Raw genomic sequence first — 12,721 nt, 5'->3', positions numbered from 1 at the left:
CTTTCTTGGCTTTTTTTACTTCAGTGAGAAATAAAATTGGGGTTCAGTCTCTTGTGAGCTGTTTCTTACACCACTATGGATTCAGTTGCTCATTTTGCAAACAAGTATGCCAAATGTAAATGGTATTGGTCCCAGCTATAAATCACCATATATCTTTCTGTCAATGCAAGAAATTATGGGCATTCCTTGATCTAGTTCAGGTAATGTCAGATGAGTTAACATATCCCTTCCTCTGCAGGATCTCATGAACAATAATCTCTGAAAGATGGAGTTGGATGGCTGGTTTCAAACTGCAAAGCACCACAGCCAAAACTTGAGGCCTGTAGTTAGCTAAAGACCTGTGCTGAGGCAACTCCTGAAGTGTTTTAATTTCTTTTCCTTTCAAGAAGAAAGGTCATTCCTACCCAGAAATGGATGATTTTCCAAATATCCAGAAGTCACATGTAGATGCCCAGCAGAACTACATCCAAGGTATGGAAAACTAGGACTGCATCTGCTTGTGAGATTTCCCTATCTGCTTCCTCATGGTTGACCTATCATTACATTTCTTCCACTCCGCATCAGGCTGGCAAGAGAACATGCAGACTTAGAGCATTAATGAAAAAAAATAGTTACTTGAATTTTTTAAAGTGGTTTTTTTTTTTTTTTTAACAAAACAGCTACTCTGACTCGAGTTAGTATTTCTTTGACTGCATTCTGCCCACCTGCTTCTTGTGAGTGCAAACTCCAGGAGTTAATAATTTTTCCCTCTATTTCCCTGAGACTTGGTGGTATCTGAATAAGATTTCTCAGGAACGTGGCTGGAAAGGCAACAAGCTCACTCCATGCAGCAACAGGCAACAGAATCAACCAAGCTGAAACCAAGGGTTCCTGCTTATTCTGGAAGGATAATATTAATGAGCTTCTCTTTACCAGGGAACTCCTGTGTGAGACAGAAACCCAGCAAGAGTCTCCTTGGAGCAACCTGCCTGTGCTGTCCTCAACCTGGTCTGGTGCTCAGAAAGGACAACTGAGCCCTGAGTCACGCAATTCAAATTCACTGTGCATTCTCCCTGAAGGCCTGGGGCGCAGAGTTTGGATTCAGAAACCAGCAGTGTGAGAGAGCAAATCATAATTACTCACATAGTTTGCATGCAGCACAGTGAAGAACTCGGGATTGGTGATGAACTTCACAGCTGGAGACTGCAGCAACAAGGTGATTTTTTGAGAATTCACAGGAGAAAGGGAACCTTCCCTCCTAATCTCTGGACAACAACAACAAAAAAGCAGCAAAATCTTATTAACGTAGTGGCAAGTGCAGTCTATTATTTAACCTTCACTGAATGCCTGTGAAAGTGATGGTATAAAAAAGTCACCATTCTGCCCAATGCACCGAACTTCTTTGTTTTTCCAACACAAGCCTGCTGGTACATTGGTAGATGTTCTCCTTATGGTTAGTGACGCAGTGCTTACGGCAGCAGGTCAGGAGCTGGATGCTTTTCTCTACTGCATGTTATAAAATTCTGTGTCATATCTACTACTGTCTCTAAATATCAGTGTGACTACAAAAGGTTTTACCAGCTGATGGTTTGGTTCAGTACTGTCACACAGGTCCTAACTGGTTCCCCGCACTGCTGATTTTAGAGAGATCTGATTTCCCAATCCAGCCTGAGGGGTTCACCAGCAGAAAGCATTTGGCAGCACAATTGGGTTAAGAAAGCGCTCTGCTCAGCCACTCACATCCACGTTGGTGCTGCAAAGAATTTCCCTTTGGTTGCAATTGCATTATTTTTGGCAAGTCCGTGGTTTTGGGGACTTTTATAGTAAAGAAAACAAAACCAGACACAAGGGGATTATTTTTAATCTGTGTCAATTCATGAAGCATAGAAGCAGAATCGAGGATTTAAGAACATAAATTCAGTAGAGCTGGGAACTCCTTGACCACCTACGGCCACCAGAAAAATGTTTCTTATCATGGAATTATGGCTTGAGTTTGCACTTCCGTATTTGCAGTCCAAGGAAATTGGGTGCAGACATCATCAACATGATAATCATAGATTCCCATATTTTCTTATCAACTATTATTTCTTTTCTCCCTGCTAGATACATCACATTATTCTATCCACTTAAAACTGCAGACTGGATCCATTGCCAGAGTTAAACGGATTTATGATGGCTTAGAATCTCAATTAATGTGCCTAAATTGTATTCCTTCCGACATTTTTCATTTTAATTAAAAGTCAAATAGCTAATGTATCATAGTGCAAACTTTCTCTTATTCTAGTGTGGTTTGCCTCACCTCTGATCTCTTAATTCTTGGCATTTTATAAAATATGGACTTTTTCCTCCTAAAAGCAAAGCAATTATCTATAGCAAAAACCATTTCCTCATAACTTGAAAGGACATATGTCATACTCATTAGCTCTTTGGAATTAAAACAAAAAAGTGAATGTCACATAACAAACTGACCTAAATACTTACTGGTAGCAATTCCTATTAAATTACTATTTTATTATGCAAGCTATGATAGTAAATGATTATATGTATTACAAGGAATAGCTACATTAGTTATAACTTAAATACTAATAATATAATGCGTACCTCACTTCCATTTCAGCTACTAACAGAATTGAACTATAGGTTCCCCCTATAACATCCAGTGTACATGCAAGGCTCCCATAAACTGCAATACAAAGGATTGTAAAGAAATTTCGAATATCAAACATTAAACATTCTTGGTCAAAATGATTTTCAGGGTAAAACCACCTACTGGATCAGGAAAATAAACAGGCAAACTTAAGTATTTTTCTGAACTTGTTATAAAACAAAAAAACAAACAAAAGGTTCACTATTTCTCTGTGTAATTCTTCCTATTCAACACAGAACATTAAGAAAATTCAAGCAGACATTGTGTTTCCTTTGCCAGTGCTCTTTACAGAGGGCTGGCAAAAGGATGCCAAGAAGTCAGATTTACTTCCAGTAGACCACATAGAGCACAAAGTTAGATGGAGGTGAGAATGATCAAAAGGAAGAGAACTGGCCATTCATTTTGGTGGCATAAGTTCTCAAACAAAGCAGATAGTAATTTCCGTGTGTCCACAAATTGCATAGTGGGCGCTCGTCTGATTCCTGGTGTTTCTTACCTGAAACAAATGCTTAGGCTATGGTTTCACAAATGTTTTTAGAAATATGAGTACGATGACCACCAAAAAGAGCAGAAGAGCTCCCTGCCTATCCAACCCTGCCTCGGGTACACATTCTCGTCTTCTTTGTAGAGACACTCATTCTTGTCTGGTCATCTAGCAAGCCAGATGAAAGAACCAACCTGGCTGTAGAACAAGAGTAAGTACAAGAAACTAGGTTATCTATCAGAAAGATGAGTTCTCTGCTCTGGTATGGGGTGCCGTCACATGAATTAGTCCTGAGCAAAAGGACAGCTGTGCCTCCTTCAGTGGCAGCCCACACTTAGATCAGCTCATAGCTATCACAAAACTGCAGCTGTAAAAACACAAGTATTTCATACCCAATGCCAGGGTCACCGCAGGTGTGACCATATGGGCAAATGTGGCAACATAGGAGCAATGCCCAGAGAGAATAAACTGCAATGCCTCAAGATGAAAATCACACTGCAGTAAAAATAAGACAGTGTTGTTTTTGCAACTACTAAGCTGAATAAAAACCAGATGCTTTTTCCATGTTGATTTCAAATAGCCCTTTACTAAAGTAAAAATGCTTTGTCTGTCTTAGTAGTTGTTAGAAAAGAACTGAGGACCTTGGTATCTAGCTTTGAGTCTGTAGCTTGAGGTCTAAGACCTGTAGCTTCAAGTGTAAACCTCTTATATTTTAATTAGCTTTGCAACTCAGTATAGTAAAGTTCCAGTCCCCTAGAGAAGTGCAGATATCCCCAGAACTGAATGCCATCACTGAGTAGCACTGAACATGCCACTCAGTAGCTTTTTTTCCCCATACCTGAGCTTGGCTGGGAAGTCTCTGCCTCAGAATCACTTCCTCCTCCAGTTGGAACTCTCTCCACCCTGTTGTTTACTACAGCATCATCTTCAGTCCGCTCTGTTGCAATAGTTCGCTGGATATTTTGGTACCTACATACATTCAGAGAAAGGAACAGCATACTTTACTTAATAGAACAGCTTTCTGGTGCTTTCTACCTTAACAATCAGCACTGGTTTTGAATTATTCCAATAGTCCTGTATTCAGCATACGACAGAGTAAGAGCATGCTCGACTCCTTCAGCTTATGCAGCTACTCACACTTGGGCAAACCATTACTCCACAAATATGGCATTTTGCACTGACTAAAAAAAAGCTACAGGAGGCGCAAAGCATGGAGCACTCAAAGGTCAAATTTACACAGGTATTTAGGCTACAGGTTGCTGCTGAGCTTCCCTTTAAAACATCTGGATGTCTGGAACCCGAAAGTACTGGTATATTATGGTTCCTCCTCTCATTTAGTCTTAAGGTAGCACAACCAATGAAGCAAGGATCAGTCCTGTGAAGCACTGATTACCCTTCAGTCTTCTTTATTACATTATTGGGTGCACATGATCAACCCTAAAAACGTAAAGGCTATTAAGAGTGTTCACAAAATGTTTATTAAATTACTGCCTGCCCAGCAGTTGGGAACAGTTTCATTTTGGTAGGCAATTTGGAATGTAAACTAGTGGGCAGTGTGACCTCAAAGAGCTACAGTCTAATTGATATGACAAGCACAGAAAAGTAGAATAGGATGTAACACATGAGCTGAGTGAAGAGTGTGAGAATGCAAGTGTTACGTCCACTTGTGGAAATCAGTGGGATTGCACATTTAGCTTGGGTGGTGACTAGTTGGAGAAAAAGGAAGAGAAAACAATGTAGATCAAACAGTGAGGAGGATGATGGAAGATAATTCTGAATAAAAATCTGCAAATGCCTTAAAAAATATGTCATTTCCATACTGATCATGGAACTAATTGCCACATTAGTTGATATCAATGGGACTGATCATGCCCTTAGGGATGAGCCCAGTCCTAAATAATTTACCAGATCAAGAACAAAGTACGTGCCTGGCTGTGGGAATAACCTGGAGTGTTTTGAATTCACACTACACAAAACAAACTTTAGTTAATTTTTTCCCTCACGTAGACAGATGAGTAAGATGAGACATTAAGATTTCCTTGGTTCTGCTGGCAAGCTATGAATACAAGTCTTACATATTGAACAAGAAAATATATTTGATATACAGAGAGAGAAATAAAAGAAAATAGAAAGCACAAGGAGGAAGAGAAAGAAAGAAGCAGAAAGAGAAAGAAAAGGAAAGAAAATAGGCTTTCTTGATTATTTTAATTAGCTTTTACTCCACCCAAATATTTTTAATCCTTATTTCTGGATTGCATTTCTGTATATATATAAAACAGGATGGCTTTACTGCTTGCATTTAATCTGATCCAGCATCGTTTGTCTATCATTTTCCTGACTTAGACTCTTTTCTCTTTCCTCAGCTCAAGTTCTGACTTGCAAATTTTTCTTATTTTCTCTCTCTTTATTTGTTAATGCACACTTTATTCCAAATTAGAAGTTAGTCAGAAGTTAATTCCTCAAAAGTGACACAGGTTTATTAAAGACAAGCAGTTAGGATTTGATCTCTCAACAGACAGCATCTCCAGTAGCTCACTGCAACCTAATCTTGGGCAGAAGGGCTGGAGATAATTAAGAAAAATAAAGTTTTAATACATTTATGCTAAACTTTCACAGCACTATGTGTGTCCTCCAGTACTCAGAGTCATTAGAAGCTGCATTTAGCACATATTTTGACAGCCTAATAAACAGTATCTTTAGAAGGGGTTTTTTAAGGTTTGTTTTGTTTTGTTTTGTTTTTTAAATTGGGGGTTCTGTGTTTAAGTAAACATCCATCTTTACAAGGAATTTCTGATAGCAGGTTTCACAACTGCATGGATTTACTGCAGTTTTAAACCCTCTGCTTCAGATCCACATTTTATATTTTTATTCACTTGACTGCAGGCAATTGAATGAACTTTCCACTCCAGTACTGGAGAAGTTTTACAACACCCACATGCAACAGAAAGGGGGGGGGAAAAAAAGCAGTTTGTATAATCAAGGGATATATATAAGCACACATATAAAAAAACCTTGTAGCTTCACTTTAACTAGATGGTAGAAAATCCCTACTGGCAAACCTTAAAGAGTAACACTAGTTGTATGCCAACAAAAGGCTACACTTTTCTTTTGGGTCTCAATACCATAAAATCATCTTATATAAATACCAGAAAATGCCAAAGTAATTGGAAAAAACACTGAAGTGCAAAAGTTACAGGAATGCCTCTGGAAATTTCAGTCTCCTTTTAAAACGATTTGTCAAAGAAATGGAGGTTTAGAAATACCACACTGTGGTTGTCTTAACTATTATGATTACAATTTCTTCTGTTACTTATTATCTTTTAAATTAGTGTAAAGACAGGTCTAGATACACAAATGGTGCAAAGGATCTTTCCAAGAGAGCTTGAAAACAAGGGGCTGTTATCTGCTTCGCTAACAGTAAGCGAAGTAGTAGTAGGTAGTGCTGTAGAAAATGAGCAATAGTCTTTAAAATGAGAAGTATAGATGTGTCTTTGGAGTTTGCCCAACACCTGGATTCCAGTTTTGCATCCTCTATATCCTCAAGCGTCTAGTACAGCTGATGGGAAGCTCGGAGCAGAGAAGGAAGCAGGACTAGGCTCAATCACAGCTATGTGGTTCTTGTGTTTGCTTTTGTTGTGTTGTTTTTCTTTTTTTTCCTTCCCCAAGCTGAATTTCCAAAGCTTTGTGGTTTTGGCTGGACTGGAAATACCAGGCTTCCTTGTAATATTTTGTTCTCTCCATTCCTTTCCAACAAATGAAACCAGGAAAACAAAAAGTGAGTAGATTGGTTTAAAAAGAAAAGCTGCCAAGTTTTTTCTAACTGCTAAGTGATTTTGAGTCCAAATTTTGTATGAGGTTAGAGCAAAAGTTCAAGCTGCTGCTAATTCTATCAGCAAGGCCTATGTTTGCTGTTGTCTCACCTAAAATGATTCTCAGGTGTGTTGGCTGAAGAACATTTCAAATAACAAAGTTTGAAAACAGTATTTCTAAAATGAGTGCTTAAAACAAAGCCCAATCCTCCTCAGTGTTGATAATAACCATTTATGAAAAGTTCTTTTCCTCCAATCCTGAAATCTGGAGACATGGAATATTTGAAATTAGCTTTAGAGAAACAGTAATTTAAAAAATTACATCAGCCAGGTTAAAAATAGAGAAATAACTTGCCACGGGACAAATGCTCAGAGATTCAGTATGAATCTCTTTTACTAGAATATCAGGAAAGGTTCCCAAACTTGGCAACAATAGGAGACCTCCGTATTAAATTTCTCCACTCAACAGAGGTCTTTGGCAGAGAGAATCATCAGCTTTTTTCCTCTGTCCCAAGAAGCCATGACAGTTCATGTTTATTAAGTTGCAAAGTGCTTGGTGTCCAATGGGACTCGAGTAAGGAGAGAGATGCCACTGCTGAAAACCCTCTATACTTCCCACCTTGCAACTGGGGATGTGAATGCTGAAAATAGAGAGATTCAAAGAATGTCAGCCCTTATTAATTGTCAATTCCCAAGACAAACGAGTGGTAACCAAGTCATAACCAAGAAAGCCAGACAGTCTACATGAAAACATGGAATAATAAAGTTTGAAGCAAGGCAGTCACAAAGACAATGCCTACCCTTCAGTTTCTGCTGAGATAGCTGGTTTAATGATTATGCTGCATTAACTAACAGAATGGTAAATTCCTATGCAGACTCTCACAAGCACTTATTTATTTCCTGTTTGTGCTGAACTTACACGAGTTCAGTCTCAAAAAATAATTAAAAATAGCTGATGTATGTCCACAACAGAGCTTTCTGCTTTTTGTAGCAGACAATTTGCTTAAGTGGCAACCAAATAGTCTGAGCTTTGACATGGCCCAAATCACTCTTAAAGACAAATGCTAAATGGCAGAGGAGTCATGTAAATCCTTTGAAATAAATCTAAATTAAATATTTACTTTCTTCAGTTTTTTTTTTTTTTTTAATAATATATACATGGTAGCTTGACACATTCTGAGGAAAGCTATAAGGAAAACAAACACTGAGGAGGTCTTTCACCTCTGCAAGACGTAACGCATGTTATGAAATGCTATCCAAAAGTTTGGTGAAAAAAGCAGAAATTCTTGAAGACTGTGTTGATGGTGTCAACTTATGTTGCAGAACAACCACTTTAAGAATGCTGGTTTGCTCTCCACAGGTTATATTAACTTTCTAGTTGTTGTCATTCAGGGCTCAGTTCTCTTTACACACAGTAACTCCCAAACTATTCTTCACTTTGAAGAGAGTACTTTGAAACTCTGCATCCTTCTCTCAGCTGCAGATCTTTCTCTTAGCACAGAAAAAAGGACCAAAAAACTTTTGTGGCATTTTACATGCTACGATTGAATATAATTGTAGATTTGCTTGTCTTTTTCTAGAAACCATATCATTACAGTAAGCAGGGAATAAAAAACCCCAATCTTTTCTGAAGTAAAAAGGGAGGATCTTTGACCAACTGTTTATTTTTTCTCTTTTTAGTCCAAAAAGAAAGCATGAGAAGGAAATGATACACAAATCTATGCATGGACAAGTCAAACAAAGGGAAAAAGCGCACCCTGTTAAGAGGTATCTCAGCCAGCTCAGAATGAACTGACAGATTTACAGGGCCCAATGCAACACTGAGCAGACCTGTCTATATCTAGAAATGTGTACAGTCCTATTACAGCGATGCTCTGCCCTGGAAAAAGAGACAGACCTTTCAACAGGCCTTGAGCAGAAATGCCACACTGATATGGCGACACTATTTCAATAGCAGTCAGCTCAGAAACCTCTGCAGCGTAGCACTGGATGCTGACCCATCGATACTACTCTTATAGTAAATAGCAAAAGTGACTCCATCTTTCAGAATAACACTCCCTTCTATTCTGGGAGTCATTTCAAAAAAAGTTTTCCAAAAGCTTCTTGCTGTTTGAAACATTTTGCAACGTCTTTCACTCAACAGCGCTTCCCATGTGGGCAAGTTTTTGGGCACCGGACACCCACAGCAGGCACACCAGCAGGCTGACAGACATCAGCGGCAGAGACAGGAATGTGTACATTGGACTCTGACAAGGAGGAAAGATAAATCCTTAGGGAGCCCAACGCGATGCACTGGGGAAGAAAGGAAGCCACTGGGGCAGTGTGGAAAAAGGGGAGCGCAGATCCCAAGGGAACATAGGTGCAAGTGCTCACCGCCGGTTCAGCTGCTCCATTTGCTGGATGGAGCCCGACCTGTGGATCCCATCTGGCGTTGCTGCGGCTGTGGGGCGCTGCCACGTGGTGGTTCGGTTGACGTGATCAACGTAGAATACCCTCCCGTGGCTGTCTATCCGAGCTTCCCAATCTAGGGTTGGAAAAAAAGGAAGGGGTGATGCTGTCAGTGTGATGCCTTCCAGAAAACCTAAATGCGGGAGATACATATACACGCACATACGTACACACAGACAGGGTATATACACACAAGAGATACTATATATAGAGTCTACATGCGTGCAATATATATTATGTGTATATATTTGAAGTATACCTTCAACTGTGTATATATACTATGTGCTTGTGTATATATATGTATATGACGTATACGCATATACATGAACTTTTCACACACAGCACATAGGTAGCCTATGGAACTCATTACCATAGACTATGAAAAGAAGTGACATAGTGGCTACATTTTTTAAAGGGCTGGATAATTTTTCAGTTAGTAATACTAGTTGGCTGGATTCATTGCGGGTCAGGGTAGCCACATAGAACCAACCCTTAGGAGAAATGGATTACATCTGAGCTAATAGGGCAAACCCCATGTTTTCTCTTTTGTTATGTTTCAGAAAAAACATTTCATTTCTCTCTTTTTTTATATGGTGGCTTCGAATGATACCATAGAGCAATTAAAGGCTCCCCTGAAAACTGATCACAGTTTGGTTAGACATATCCTTAGAAATCTCTCTAAACAGATTACTGTTATAAATCTAGAGCTCTGACGAGTGCCAACCTGATTGAAAATGTTTGCAGTGTAATATTGAGCCTTCCATCATTATTGTTTCCTACTAATGTTTAAGTTGTCCCATGATTGAAAACTGAAGGTTATTTGGTATATGATGGCTTGTGGAAAATGGTAATGTTAATAAAAAAAAGTGTTTGGAACAGGAGAAACTCAGAAGTGAGTTAGCTAGCAAAGCCACATATCAAATTAACTGGAATGTATGGAGTAGTGATATAAATTAGGCTTGCTAGATTCATATTTCTACATGATGCATCAGCTGATGACATATCTATGTAACTATATGCACATACTTTCTACATGTGTTTATATACAGGCCTCACATTCACACACAAAATCGCATATGGTGATTACCTTTGGGGATGAACACTTCCTCTTATTCCCATACTCTTACTATGATACCCTCCTCCCTGACGAGTCCATTCCTTCTTCTATGGCTCTCTATGATCAAATTCAGGATCAGCCGGATTTCATACTTCAGGAGAGTAGGACTGAAGTTGTACCTCTTCCTGCTGTCTGGAAACCCATCCTTCATGACCAGTTCCCATCCCCTGAATGCTAACCCTGGCTAAGCTCAGTTCCCACACCTGGGCTGCTCCCAGCCAAGTGTGGGCTGTCTTAAGTCTATGGCAGGCTGGCTGTCCCTGACATGTTAATCCCACAAATCGTAAAAGATGGGTACTGGGAGTCCTTAGAGAAATTTTCTGTAAGACTCCAAACCCACAAGACCCTTGTGCGCCTGTGTTTTTTCTTTCAAAGCTGCCTGTAAGTACCTCAGTCCTTATACATGCAAAACCTGTAGTCACACCACAGGTACACATACGGTGTCTCTCATTGTGAACATCACTATATAATTTTAAGTAGAAGACTCTCTCTTCCTCCCACTAGGTAAAGTTTCCCAAGAATGTTGTAGCTGTTTCAAGAACAAGATCACAGCTTTGTGAAAACAATGTCTAAAACATAAGACAGTGAAAAACAGCACATCAAGTATAACAGATGAACACTGAAGGAAATCAGACTGACACATGAGGCAGGCTGACGGCCAATGAGCCCACTGTCGCTAGTGGCAGGTGTACCTCCATGGGTGGGGAATGGTCCTTCTGGAGCTATACATTATCTGCAATATCCTCAAGGAAATAATCTTGGTCAGATCAAAGGTGACATGATGTACCTTAACATCACTAAGATCTTCATCTTCCTTGCTGTTGTATGGCAAAGAACAAATCCTAGCTCTCACCCCACACTGTTGTAGTATACATGTAACAAGTTGAGAATAATAAAAGTTGATGGATAATTAGAAGCTTATAGGCAATGCTGTAGATCCACACTCTAGGCAGCCTACAGAAGACACTACCTGGTCATATTGGTCTGAAGCCTGCTGATGGACACTTAGTAAGAATAATACTACCCGATTACACAGTCAAACAGGGCTTCTCATAATCCAGCCCTGTGCGCTACTCGCTCTAGAGGTTATGTTGCTGTGTCTCTAATTAAATGCATCTGGGAGTTCCTAAGCTCCTAAGCATAATACTTAGAAATCTAGGAGCAACAAAACTTGTCCAGAGCTTGGAGGTCACAGTGAAAACATCAGGTCAGGATCATGTGGACTGGATTACAACTTCAGGAAGGCTATCTCTGTTGGATATATCAGATATCCAGCAGTAGCACCTACAGACGTGAACTACACCTATCTGAGAGCACTACTTTATTCATTACTTTATGGGTATATACACCTGAAACCATACACTGACATTCGCACTGGCATGCTAAAATATTAGGAACTCTGTGCCATGTGTTTTTTGAGAAACCTGCAGCAGTACTTCTCCTTGCAACAGCATTTCTAATCAGCTGAATAACTCTTCTTTTGGTCACCCAGGAAGGCTGTCAACGGGTGACAGATGCTGATACTTCTGTTGTACACACGTGGCAGGTGCACTTTCTGCCTTCCCACAAGACAACCTGTAAGTCACACAAGTCACTGAAGCTGCATATGATAGCAGATTTGTGGACAGATGGATGGATACCTGCACAGAGAGAGGAATAGGCTGACAGGTGAATTGCCAGAGAGAACTCTGCTTCTGAAATGTGCTCAAGTTCCTTCAAGCTACTTCAGGGGCATAGGCGATCTAGGAAGCGACCAAATCCCCTCAGAGTCTTTTGTTGTTTTTTCAGGCAAAATAAAACTGTGACTACAACAGAGACTAACCTCCATCTAACCTTCACATTAAGAGCATGCTGGAGCACAGGTCGAGGACAGGACAGGTTCTGTTCTCTAGCGATTGTCCTCCATCAGCCAAGTCATACTTCACAGCAGTCTCTGAAACTGCTCTGATCTATACCAGAAGACACAACTTCTTCTGGCAGGACCACAGTCCTCATGGGACAAAGTAAATATGCTTTCCCTTTCCAAGTTCAGCCACATCTCCGGCAAAGAGCAGCTCTGAACCGGGCACAAGCGTTTGTCTTAGCTTTGGTTCTGTAGGGTTTCCAGCAGTACTAGCAAACACATGCATAATAAGGGGTTACTATTAACACTGTCATGAGGCCATACAAACTCTGCAGATCTTCTGTCAGTTGCGTATAGGCCTTCACATTCAGACTGGTCATATAACATTCCTACA

At 39.9% G+C, this 12,721-nt stretch overlaps 1 protein-coding gene across 7 annotated transcripts in view; it reads right to left on the bottom strand.

Annotated features, from left to right (window-relative positions):
- The window catches only part of HECW1 (HECT, C2 and WW domain containing E3 ubiquitin protein ligase 1), a 266,955-nt gene that overhangs the window by 57,681 nt on the left and 196,553 nt on the right, over nucleotides 1-12,721 (bottom strand). For all 7 annotated transcript variants that reach the window (XM_065627747.1, XM_065627745.1, XM_065627748.1 and 4 more), the window contains 3 exons: nucleotides 9,293-9,443; nucleotides 3,949-4,079; nucleotides 1,123-1,244 (listed from right to left, as the gene is read on the bottom strand). In XM_065627747.1, coding sequence (XP_065483819.1) covers nucleotides 1,123-1,244; nucleotides 3,949-4,079; nucleotides 9,293-9,443 — 404 coding nt within the window. The remainder of the gene's footprint in view (nucleotides 1-1,122; nucleotides 1,245-3,948; nucleotides 4,080-9,292; nucleotides 9,444-12,721) is intronic.

This window comes from Caloenas nicobarica, chromosome 2 (genome assembly GCF_036013445.1).
Source record: "Caloenas nicobarica isolate bCalNic1 chromosome 2, bCalNic1.hap1, whole genome shotgun sequence".
In the NCBI taxonomy this organism is placed as follows: Eukaryota; Metazoa; Chordata; class Aves; order Columbiformes; family Columbidae; genus Caloenas; species Caloenas nicobarica.
The sequence above is the reverse complement of the archived record's forward strand: the minus strand, read 5'-3'. Positions and strand labels throughout refer to the sequence as shown.